Source organism: Pantherophis guttatus, chromosome 7, assembly GCF_059756535.1.
Source record: "Pantherophis guttatus breed Tessera chromosome 7, ASM5975653v1, whole genome shotgun sequence".
Taxonomy (NCBI): domain Eukaryota; kingdom Metazoa; phylum Chordata; class Lepidosauria; order Squamata; family Colubridae; genus Pantherophis; species Pantherophis guttatus.
In genome coordinates, this window is record NC_142069.1 from 28,540,495 (window position 1) to 28,552,978 (window position 12,484).

Consider the following 12,484-nt stretch of genomic DNA (forward strand, 5'->3'; position numbering starts at 1 on the left):
TATGCATCTCTCTCACAGAGGAAGTCTGTACAATAAAATATTAAAATCAGTATACAAAATTTAAGAGGCAAGAAATGCTAGAAATTAATCAAAAAGTGGGAGGGCTTATTAGCCATAAATGAAATTTGGAATACCAATGTAGATTATTATTGCTGCATCATTTACTTGTTAATTGTCCCTACAAAATACAGACGTTTTAAAGAAAAATATTTTTAAAAGAATGATGGCTAAAAAAATATGTTCACATATTGATGTGAATCTTGGTAAAGAGTCTAGATTACATACAAATGTTATATTTCAAGCTACAAATGTTTGTTTTTCCAATATTAGATTATGGATTTGCTTTTCTTAATGTTAATCCAGAACCAAGTATGAAGTTGGACTGGGCTATCTCCATTATGACTTATGAAATAAGCCATTTCAGGTGTAGATTGCTCTGCCAATCATATTGTGCTATTTCTGCCATCAACTATATGCAATGCTCCATGTGGCCTCTGAGCTCATTATGCAATCACAATCAATGGTTATCAATGGCTTGGATTCAATTCATGTACATTTTACTATACAAGTTGCCATAACAGATCAATTCTAAGAAATGATCTGCTTTTTAAAAAAACTTGCATGGATTTTTAAAAGCACAAATTCATCAAATCCACCCAAGATTCCATGTCTGCCTGCTTGCTTGCTGACCTGAACTTGACTATGTTCAAGTATCGTCAAATGAACCTCACATGTAATCACACCTTTTTTCATTCATGCTGCCATCTGACAAGTACAAATAGGACAATAGCTCAGAAAGGTTAAGAAAACTTCATATCTGAATATCCCAAATATAAATCTTCCTTCAGGATCATGTTAACAAAACCATGAATGGAAAAACTTCAGATGATTCTAACGTCCAGTACAGGACTAGAAATATGGTAGTTGCCAAACTGCCCAACATTCTCAATTTGCAATTTTCTCTACCAATTATTTCATCTTAACAAAGTACACTTAGAACATGAAAGTAAACAATGGTAGTAATAAGAGGAATGCAATATCCTCTTGGACTTACCCAAACATATTTAACTGTATATACTGAAATAATGTATTTACCTGTTGATCTCTTCTAAGTATCCAGCAACATGTAGCAACATTAATATTAATAAGTGTGTGTGGGATATAGCAAGGTACAGCTGGGCTGTGCAAAGCACTTTGTGAAATAACCAAAGCGTGCCATCAAACCTACTGCTCAAGCGTCAAAGCTGTATCTCTCAAAGGTTTTGTGCAGCAATTTCAAGGGTAATTTAAAATTGCTTTGTGTCTAAACATACAGATTCAGGTGGCCAGGAAAGGTGCACAGCCCTAGGGTACAGTTACCAGATTTAAATCTGAAAGATACATTTAATTAAATATTGATACACTCAGAATAGTGTAGCTTGTGACCTAACTATTCAACTCAAACTTGTTGAAAAACATTTGATATGGTCTTTAAATTGCAGATTTTGCTTTCTTAATGAGCCAGATGACCTTTTGCAAAGAGCACTGAGCTCTTTTTCTTTCCACACAAGAAAAAAAGAAAGAAAGAAAGCTAGTCCAAGAAGAGCAACAGTTTCGGAAAGCAACTCAAGTAAATTAGAAGCAAGTAGACTTAGGTAGAACTATCCATTTCTTGCAACAGGAATAAAATGTTTTCTCTTCTGGTAGCATTGAAGGGCTGATAGTTTGAAATCCTACCCTTTTCATATTATTCAAATTTACCCAAGCATTGCACCAACATCATTTTTGGTTCACTCATTTTGTATGTAGTAAGATATACCAGATTCAATATCTGTGGATTTCTATCATTTTTGTTTGAAATTAAATTTATGATGGATTTCTGTCCCATTTCTAGCTGGCAGAATCATTATTGAAAGGCTTTTTAAAAACAACAACAATAGGAACTTTTGGAACTATGTGCAATGACCTGCTCTGAGCCCCCAGCTCATTATGACAAGTCTTTTCAGTATAATTTTTATAATAATTTCAGTTTAAAATAAATTATAAAATAAATTATAAAATAAATAATATAAATATATATAATATAATAAATATATAAAAATTTATATAATTTCAGTTTAAAATAAACACATTCTTTATTATTCCCAGCAGATTCTTTGTATACCATTATAGTGATGTTAAAAAGTCCACCAGTTAGTTTCATGATATGAACAATAATAGTAAGATATGAAAAAACCCTGGAAAATTGATCTACTAACCTGCAATGTTTTTAGAATATAGTACTATAAATGACATTGTACAAAGTGGTGTCTCAACCTTTTTCCTGCATTAAAATAATTGGTACCCCTGCAGTTAGAAAAGGCAACAAAAAGGTTTTAGTTACTAACATTCAAATAGAACTCCACCAAATGACATTTTGAGATGGCAGAAAAAAAGTTAAAGAAAAGCTTTTTAAGGATTAAGAATTTTGACCTTTAGAAAACTAAAGTTGAAATATATCTTTTATATTGATTTCTGAATAACAATTACCTGATATAACTCAACTGTAAGAAACAGATTGTCCGGGTTGTTGAAATGTCCAGAGTAATGGTATGTTTGTTAATTTTTGATAGATTTCTCCTTATGAAATTTGTCAAATATTTCACAGTATTTAAACTCTGAATTCATGCAAAAATGATAACCAAAAACAATGTTTCTTGTAAAAAGGTCCATCACAGGAAAAACAGTAAGCAGATGAGATCTGAAATAATAGTTGAAGAATTATAATTCTCTATGATGGAAAGCAAATGACCATACAACAAAAACCTACTTTCCATGTTCAAATGATTTTGCCTATTAGTGTGTTTTCTTTTTAATTCACCATATTGTACTTAAGGACACCTCATACCAATGAATGAAAAATTTCTATTTTCTCTTTGTACAATTGGTGGAAAGAATTTGCCACAATGTGAAAAGGAGCTTCAAAATTTTCCATCTCTTTCTGTAAAGAAAAAAAGAAACAATTACAAATGGATGTATAGAGTTATTTCATCAAGCTACTGCATAAATCAACCAAAGTAATCCAGCCTTTCTTCAAAATGAAAATAAATGCATTAAGATATATCCAGTAAAGTAAGGCTACTCACTACTGATATTTCACAGTATTCCAAGCCATTTGCTTCTGCCCACTGTTGTGCTTGTTTGCGCTCTACAACTCTCCTATCACTTAAATCAATCTTATTGCCCACCAGGACACCTAAAAAAAAAAGAAAAAGAAAAGGGAATATTGGATTGTTACAGATAAGCAAGCTAACAAGTTAAAAAGAATTGTCTGACATTTATCAAGAGAAAAGGATAACAAAGGAATAAGCTAGAATATAAATTTTACAATTCTGTAATGCATGGTTGAGTAAACTGAAGAAAGCAATTGTTTGGAATTAAGCTTCTGATTTCCAGCATATTTGAGGAGTATGAGATATAGAAACAAAATATATATGCAAAGACATTTAAAATTTCCTACCTGGAGTATGAATGCCTGATGTTTGGATTCTCAGCTTTTCCAGCCATTTAGCAGAGTTATTGAAAGATTGCTCATTGGTGACATCGTACACAAGGCACAGGGCATTGGGCTGTTCCCACTATATAGTAAAAGGAAAACACCATAATTTATGCTGAAATAAATCACCCATATAATCCTACAGCCTCTAAAAGGAAAATGACAACATGTTGTTGTAGAACATAATAAAATACAGTTTAAAATGGTCCCCCCCCCCCAAATCCAGAATCCATTCCATTTGGAAATATCATTTATTTATAAAAGGAGACATGTTTTTTTAATTTTTAAATATATATCTATCCAAAAATGTATGAATGAACAAAACATTTAATAAGAGTATATTTGTTTTGAAGTCTGGAATATCAGCCATATCCAAGGAAACAAAGCGATTTGATTCAAGACAGAAATAAATTAGAGGAAGAAAAAACATTGCCTTTAATTGCAATTAAACTTCCTACTTTTTAAAAAAATTAGAGACATTGTTAAGTAAATGTGGGCTACCTTTACTCTTTGAATTATCAATTAAAAAAGCAAATTAAAAGTTACCACTACTTCTGTGTTTTAAACTTGCAAAACAAGAATACATATTCAAGATCTCTGAACAATTAAGCTATAGAAAATAACACAACTGTACTTTCTAGCACAAGTATCAGACCAGCTACCATTGCATGAAGACATATAGCATGTTTTCTTCTAAACGGGCATATTTGATCTCTGGGACACCTCCTAAATGATAGGTTATGTCAGTGGTGGGTTGCTACAGGTTTGCCCCGGTTCATGCGAACTGGTAGCAGTGGCGGCGGGAGGCTCCTCCCACCCGCCTGGATGTCATCAAATACGATCTGCGCAAGCGCAGAAGCGAACTGGTAGCAAAGGTAAGTGAAACCCACCCCTGGTTATGGTTTTCTTTCACAAAGCTGCACCCCTTAAAACAATCCATCTCTTCACTTTTTTTTTCTATGCAGACACAGGAAAGGAGTGAAATATACTCAGTTAAGAAACTCAGCAAATAAGGCAGTTCTAAACAGCCAATTTCATTCTTTGACATTTTTATACTGGGAAAAGTAACAAATTAACAAAGGCTTGGGGGCTGCCCTAGTGAGGAACTGGTAGTGCTTTCCATTGGGAAAGAGGACTTCAAGGAGGGAATGGCCTTGGTTTCATAGGCCAGCTGGGAGTCCTGTTGGGCCAAAAAACCCTGAGAGACAGAATTTCTTAGAGTTTATCTCATTTCTTTGGTAATGGACTTAAACTTTGGTCATCTTGCATTTGAGCCATTGCAGTGTGCTCTATCTGGGGTTGTTCTTAAAGACCATTTGGAAGCTGCAGCTGATCTAGAATGCAGCAGCAAAGGCAGTTCCTGGCATACTTAATACGGCCATGTAAAACTAATGCTTCATGGCTCCCAGCTGGCTTCCAGGTACAATTGAAGGTGATGGTTATCACCTATAAGGACCTTCATGGCATAGAGGCTAGATATTTTAGGGACTATTTGCTGATCTGGCATACTCAGAGTCTACTAAGCAATTCCACCCTAATGGAACTCTGGAAATAGAGCCTCTTTGTGACAGAAGCTGTGCTCTGAAATGACATTGCCCCTAGAGAGTCGTATGTCTGTTTAACTAACCTTGTTTAGACAAGCCCTTAAGATCTAGCTTTTTCCCCTTGGCCTTGGGGTAGAGTGGGTGCACCTCCTGCTAGATTGTCTGATTTGTGAGATGGTATTTATTTTCTCTGGACATTTTTCTATTTTGTGAAAAAAATTGTTCTACATCTTCTATATTGTACAGTCTTACAAATTAAGACTGTGCAGTCTTAAAAATTAGGCGATATATCCTATAACTGAAATAAAACAAAAACATTTTAAATAAGAATCATAGCAGCCAAACAAACAGCAGATCTTTCAGGAAAAAAGACAGGTGAATGAAGATTTTTACACTTGCCAATTTATCTAGTATTTCAGAAAAGAGTTCTTTGCCTGCTGAATCAAAGAGGAAAAGTTCCTGAAAAGAGAACAAAGGTATTGCTTAATTAAAAAATATTCCATAGTTCAGAACAGCTTTTGAATTTTAGAACTTTCAGACATAGCTGGGGGGGAAACGTCTCTTTCTGCAAGTGGCTAATCAGCTTGCAGAATAAAAGATAAATGTAATTTATTGAGTTAAGATCATAAATTCACACTCCATAGACAGAATAGCTCCAGGCCATGCCTAAGTTGCGAGGATGCCATTCTCTCATGCCCCCTCTTCCCTCAAGAACTAGCCTGTGGTCCTGAGTCACCACAATACACAGTGCAATGGAGTGAGTTCAAGGAATGGTTCATAGATCTTGAACTACTTTTCTTTACATAAACCAATAGGTCCAATTATCATTCCCAGTTAACTTAATGCATACTGTAATGAAACTAGCAATTTAACTAGCAAGTTACATATTTCTGATGCAAAAATGCAAGACTTTCAATGACCATCGGAGCTTAAAATAAATTCGACACAAAAGATGTAAAATAAATTTCACAGAGGTTGTGTTCTCCTCTTACTGGGTTTTCTGATGACACAAATACCTTCAAAACATTTGGCTCAAACAAAAATATACAAAAGCCAAAATACTTCTACGAAAAATACTAATTCCATGCAAATAAGAGATAGCTATAATATTTATTAAGCTTACATAATGCAATTTGTATTTAAAGAAGGCTGGATAAGGCAGATACAGGTAGTCCTTGATTTACGGCCACAAATGAGCCCAAAATTTATGTTAAGTGAGAAATTTGTTAAGTGAGTTTTGCCCCATTTTATGACTTTTCTTGCCACTTTTGTTAAGTGAATCACTACAATTGTTAAATTAACACGGTTGTTAAGTGAATCTGACTTCCCCACTGACTCTGCTTGTCAGAAGGTTGCAAAAGGGAATCACGTGACCTTGGGATACTACAACCATCATAAATATGAGTCAGTTGCTAAGCATCCCTATTTTATTCACGTGACCATGGGGATGCTGTAACGGTCATAAGTGTGAAAAATGGTCATAAACCCCTTTTTTTCAGTGCCATTGTAACTTCAAACGATCATTAAACAAACTGTTGTAAGGCAGGACTACCTGTATAGTATCAAAAAACAAAGTAAGTAATTTGCACACCTGGATTATTGTAATTGTAATAATAATTGTATTGCGCTGTACATGGAGTTGCCCCTGAAGACCATCTGGAAGCTAGAGTTGGTACAAAATCCAGAAGTCCAAGCATTAATGGATACCCACCAGCATTGCTGCTATGGTGATTGGTTGCCAATAGATTTCAGGCGCAATTTAATATGCTGGTTATTACCTATAAAGTCCTTTATAGCTTAGGGCCTGGATACCTTAGGGTCCGCCTATCTCCAATCTTTATGGACCACCAATTCTGGTAGAGTGGGTGTGCTCCAGATCTCTATTAAATGTTGTCATTTTATGGGACTAAGAAGAGGGCCTTCTTTGTTATGGGCTCTACAGCATCTTTCCAGAGGTATGGACAGCTCCCTCTCTCCTGGGGTTATGAAACACCTTTAAGACTTGGCTTTGGCTTTAGGCTTGGGATGATGTGTTTGTGAGCCTGTTTTGGTTTGGTATTGTTACAACTTTATGGTCCCCATGGTGCTATGTATTTTTAACTGATTTTATTGTTTGGTATTTATAAGTCACCCAGAGTTCATGGGAGTAGGTGGCTATAATAAATCTGAAATAATAATAGTGCAACTAATTATAAGTTTCTATTTTTTTAATCTGGGAGAAATTCAGATTAAAAGATTCCCAGACAATGAAGTGCCATCCCTATTTCTACTCAGCCAATATTAAAGTTCCGCACGTAGCTGAACACAAATAGTTAAACTTAACAAAACACAAATAATATTTCTGAGAAAACTGTCTGGTCAAGGAGTTTTTTAAAAATATAAATCTAAATCATAGCCAATCTTACCACGCTATCATTTGTTCCTGGAATAGGTACTGTCTTCACCAATAGTTCCACTCCTACTGTCTATTGATCAGAACATGGAAAAATATATCAAATAATAATAAAATCAGTTTATTTTATAACTTGTTAGGTCTCTCAAATGACCCTTCACAATACCCAGTGCTAGATATTTTTCAGTCAGAGAAACTCAAATTTAATTCTAAGATCTTAGCTGAAAAAACAAAATTAGGCTGAAAAATGATTTATTCATTTACTGTGATTTAAATATCTTTTTTTTACTAAAAGCCTTTAAAGTTTATTCTATATTATTTGAGGATGGGTTCATACATATATTTAGCCAACAATCTAAAATATACAGGTCAGATCGGCATTATATTTGCCAGTTCCAATTGAGCTTCTATATGAACAGGCCACTGTAGGGCTGCCGATTCCCTTTGTGTGTGTGTATGTATATAGTAGAAAATGGAATTTAATAGTTTTCCCACCTGAAAATAACTGGGTATAAACTGACTCTAGTGTTTTTTAAAAAATGTTTTAATATTGATCTTAAGGATCATAATTAATACTTAGTTCCTCAGTATTTCAGTCTATCATAAGGCTCACCAGGGTATAGTTTTTCTGAAAATGAGCCCCATCATTGCAGAACATCTGGACCAAAGCAGTCTTCCCCACAGTTGAATCACCTGCATCACAAATGGATGAAAAAGCTCTTTGATTAAGCCATTTCTACTTAAGAAATCATGAGTTTTCTCCCATTTTATTATTATTGACTATGTTAAACAAGCCTATATTTATACTAGGCTTTCCACAGAAAAGGAAACCCAAGGGTGTTTCAAGGGTGAATCAAGAAATTCAAGGGTGAATCCAGGGTATGCAAATAGTACCCTCCAGGTTTCCTGGCTGATTTGAATTTAATTTAGTTTTTTTTTAAAAAAAAATGCTTGAAGTTAAATAGTTAGCAGGCATGCTACAGAATGAAGCACCAACCTCCAGTATCCTCTTTAATATCAGTATGTGGGACAAATTCCATGCTTGGAATAATTAGGAACAAAATTAAACAATAAAGCTCCCATTAGAATACTATTTTAATCTATGAAGATTTGACAGTAGACATTTCCCATGCAGTTCTAATCATCAAACACCTCAGAACTGATAGCTGAAAATGGGCAAAAAAAGGCCACAAATAATAAAAAAGGTGCTTAGCACGGTGTTTTTTAGGGTGGCAGTTCTTTCCAGTCATGATTTTTTTTTTAAAAAAAATGCCAATGGCCCACCTGGTGGCCTGGATGTGGTACAGACCTTATTTAGAACAGCCCACAATTTGAGGTTGAGGTATTTCTTATACAATTGTCTATGTCATACTACAGGCATTTACCCAGCTACCCTTACCACCTTTCTCCACCATTAACACACCCTACGTCTGTCTTAATTTACTGTTCTAATCCACCCTGATTCTCATCACCCACTGCAGTGCAGACCCTGTGCCAATGCAGTGTAGATCTTGGCAATGTAGATATTTTGATAGGTTTTGAGAGAGACTAATAGAAATCAGGGAAAAAAGTCTTTATTGGGGGTTCTGGGAATTATTTTTCCTCTAACATGTCCTGCAGCCTTAAGTTTGAAAACCCCTGGATTTAGAGACACTAAAAGACACCCAAGTTGACAGACATGTAGGGAAAGAACACTGTCCTACAAAGGTAAGAAAATTATGTGTGCTACCTCAAAATTGCCTTGGAAGTAATCCTCACTGGCTAAAAATTTTAGCACAACAGTAGAACACTGTTGTTGTGGAAGAGCCTTGGTGGCACAGCGGACTAAAGTGCTGTTAAGTAGCACTTAGCTGCCAGCTGCCTGCAATTATTGCGAGTTCAATTCTCACCAGGCTCAAGGTTGACTCAGCCTTCCATCCTTCCGAGGTAGGTAAAATGAGGACCCGGTTTGTGGGGGCAATAAGCTGACTTTGTATAAAATAGAACACTGCTCAGGGGGGCCCAAAAAGCCCTACTAAGCAGGTATATACAAAAGTATGAAGACTATTGCTTAAGGCATTGTAAGCCGCCCTGAGTCTCCGGAGAAGGGCGGCGTATATAAATCGAACTAATAAATAAATAAATAAACACATGATGAAGGGAATCTCAAAAGTTTCAGATTGCTGGCATCCTTAAGGTTTCAGTCAGGAAAAAAACTCCAGCTTGAACTGTTGCAAAAGCAGCAACTAGCAAGTGATTGGGTTCACAATTCCCCTAAAAGCCTAAGCACAGTGTTAATAGTTTACTGAATATACCAGCACTGACCAAGCCAAAGAAGCCACCTTATAGATTTGGCTGTTCAATTTAAGGTTAGGAGGAATCTCTTGCCTACTGGGAATCAAGCAGATTCCTCGTCCTTATTTCCAAATTACCTAACTCATTTTAAGTGCCATTTTTGGATAGGGGACCGCTGGAAGTTTCCTGACCCAAGTCTTGATTTAGGATTATCCAGGCCCTATTTTTTTATTTTTATTTTTTTTAAAAGAAGAAGATACAACTGAAAACCGTGGTGGCCAGTTTAGGGACTCACCCGCCACGATGCATTTGGCAGCCAGTTTCACCATGGCCTGTATTGATCTTCACCATAAAAATGGGCCTTCGGGGAAGCTGGAGGAAGAGACGTGCATTTATGAGGTCTGAAATTTTAAAAATTAAAAGGAGCCCAGAGACATCACGCACTCATGGAAGCCGGGGGTGGGGGGGTTGATGTAGGGAAGACACAGAGAGAGAGAGAGAGAGAAAGAGAGTGAGTGAGTCCCTCTGGAGACCCTGCTAGGAAAAAAAAGGCTGTTATGAGTTCTACTGTGGAGGACACAATAGCCGCCTTTTCTTCTCAGTCGCAGGGAAACACAAGCCGAAGCTCTCTTAGCAACAGTACACGAAGAACCCCGCTACCCTTCCATTCATTCGCCGATGCCTCCATCGGAGGATTCCAAATAGGAAAAGCCGATTGGATAAAGCGCTTCGCCAGACCGTTCCCATTGGCTGTCACTTTCATGTTTTCCCGCCTTTGGGCCCAGGGCACCGCCCATGGCTTCGGTGCATTGGTTTTCAGCATATGCCGCTCAAAAGGAAATCAGTTTGTGATTGATACGGTCGACGGTCAATCTCTTCTCCATCGGCCTGACGCCGTCCTGCCCCCTCCAACTCTCAGGCAAAGGGTGATGTCATTCGAAGCTACAATTTTAGCGTGCGTTGGCCTTAGCGTTTTAGTTCTACCCGGTAATTTATGATACCCCTAAGAGAGTATTTTATGATTGGTTAAAATGCAAATGGATTGTACCATTTGGACAAAAAGAGTCGTTTTGTTTGTTTATCAATCTTCAAAGAAAAGTTTGTTCTGATGGATGAGAGAATCCTTTGCATATTTAGTTGTGCTTTCTCTGGAGTCTCCATGTAGGCCCCAAAGCGATGGAGTATAGAATGAACCGTCGCTTTCATCCCCGCCCCCCGCCGTTCTAAATAATGGACTTTCTCACACCGCTCTTTAACTCTCATGTACTTTCTCGCGTCTGGCTCGCTCCACGCAAGGTTAACTGAGTTTTTGACGCCTGCGTACTCTGCTGCAGCCGCTCCCTTCCCCCCATCCCGCTTTAGGAAAGGGCAGCGAGGGGTTGAGGCTGCTCCGCGTTCGAGGCATTTCTCCAACGACCGTTGGCCTCAACCACTCCTACCTTCCCCCTTTCGTTGTGATTGACTGACAGTCGTATTTAAGGCTTGTGCAAGCCACTGTCCTCAAATCTGTGAGAAGCAGAAACGGCTTCTGGTTGACTTATCTGCTGAGTAGCCTCTGCTATCAGCCCACACAGGGCTCCCTTCATGGCTTCCCAAGCAAAAGCCGAAATGAAATCACCATCCTCACCATTATTATTCGCATTATTTTACCAGAATTTTTTCCTTTCCTTGAAGGAGTTCAAAATGGAATAGCTGATCTTGATTTCACAAAACACACTAAAGGCCAACATATCCGTTTGCAGGAATATTTTCTCCTAACTTCCTTACCCTATTCCAGCTTCTGTAAAGCTGCCCTTATTGTTAAGATCCTTTGTTGGGGCACAGAATGGAAGATGATTTAAGTCTGCCTCAAAGCCTGAATCCAGGGTTGATCTCAATCAGACCATAGCAGCAAGCTGGATCTCTTATGTAAACCAAATGCTGTAAAACGTAATGCATTTTGGATGGTGAAATTAAATCAGAACAGCTGAATTAAGAAAATGAGTCTCTTGAATTGTAAAATGGATGCTTCCCACCCCCCCATCACAGGTTGACAGGTTGTTTATTTTTTTCCAAATTGGAAACAATTCTGCAGTAGCAAAACCTTTTAAGATGCATTGATTCTCTGACTGACAGGGTCAAGGTAGCAGCTCTCAAGGAAGTTTGGGAAAAGCTTGGCATAACAGAAAAGTTGCCTATGATATTCCCTTGGAACCTCCAACAAACAGTTCAATTCCCTCTTGCACTCATTTCTTAAAATTCAATTCACACTATACTTCACCTTCTTTTTTGAAGAAGTTAACAGTTTTGTTTTTATTTTACAAAATGGTGTGGCAGTGTGAGACACAAACCTAGCAAAAAGAAAAGGTATAATTACAGTGCCAATATAACTTATTCTCTGAGTATGCTCTAAAATCAGTGTCTTCAAAAACCTGTCAGTCCATCCTGAGAAGCAGTCAGTCAGTGCTAAAAAATGACACTGGAAAAAAAAAAGAAATTCCAAAAGAAGGACAATAGCCAAACAAAAAAATGAAAATCGTTGATGATGAAACCATTACTCAAGGTTTAGAACTTTTGTTATTACCAAAATTTATATTAAGAATTTTATTTGCAGGGATTATACATCTAAGAAAGGCAAACTTGTGAGTTTGAATATGATACAAGAGAAACTACAAAGGCATATACTTGTGGGTAAATTAATCATAGTTTATTCAGCTATTCAGCTCTGGATTTTGGGTTTACATGACATAATGTCCATAGTGTTGATATTTGATATCCATT

The 12,484-nt window shown here is 36.9% G+C and overlaps 1 protein-coding gene across 1 annotated transcript; it reads right to left on the minus strand.

Annotated features, from left to right (window-relative positions):
• Window positions 1-2,095: 2,095 nt before the first annotated feature.
• On the minus strand, window positions 2,096-10,727 carry IFT27 (intraflagellar transport 27). The gene is made up of 7 exons (XM_034402906.3): window positions 10,020-10,727; window positions 8,064-8,143; window positions 7,464-7,523; window positions 5,458-5,517; window positions 3,479-3,596; window positions 3,105-3,214; window positions 2,096-2,959 (listed from the first exon to the last, which is right to left on the minus strand). The coding sequence occupies exons 1-7, from the start codon at window positions 10,051-10,053 to the stop codon at window positions 2,861-2,863; spliced, it is 561 nt and encodes a 186-aa protein (XP_034258797.1). The 5' UTR covers window positions 10,054-10,727; the 3' UTR covers window positions 2,096-2,860.
• Window positions 10,728-12,484: the final 1,757 nt, after the last annotated feature.

Coding starts and splice junctions, on each gene's coding strand:
- IFT27 (XM_034402906.3), bottom strand. CDS start 10,053: ATGGTGAAACTGGCTGCCAAATGCATCGTGGCGG. Junction 7,524..8,063: donor TTCAGAAAAACTATACCCTG/GTGAGCCTTATG, acceptor TCTGATCAATAG/ACAGTAGGAGTGGAACTATT. Junction 2,960..3,104: donor AATACTGTGAAATATCAGTA/GTGAGTAGCCTT, acceptor TTTTCTTTACAG/AAAGAGATGGAAAATTTTGA.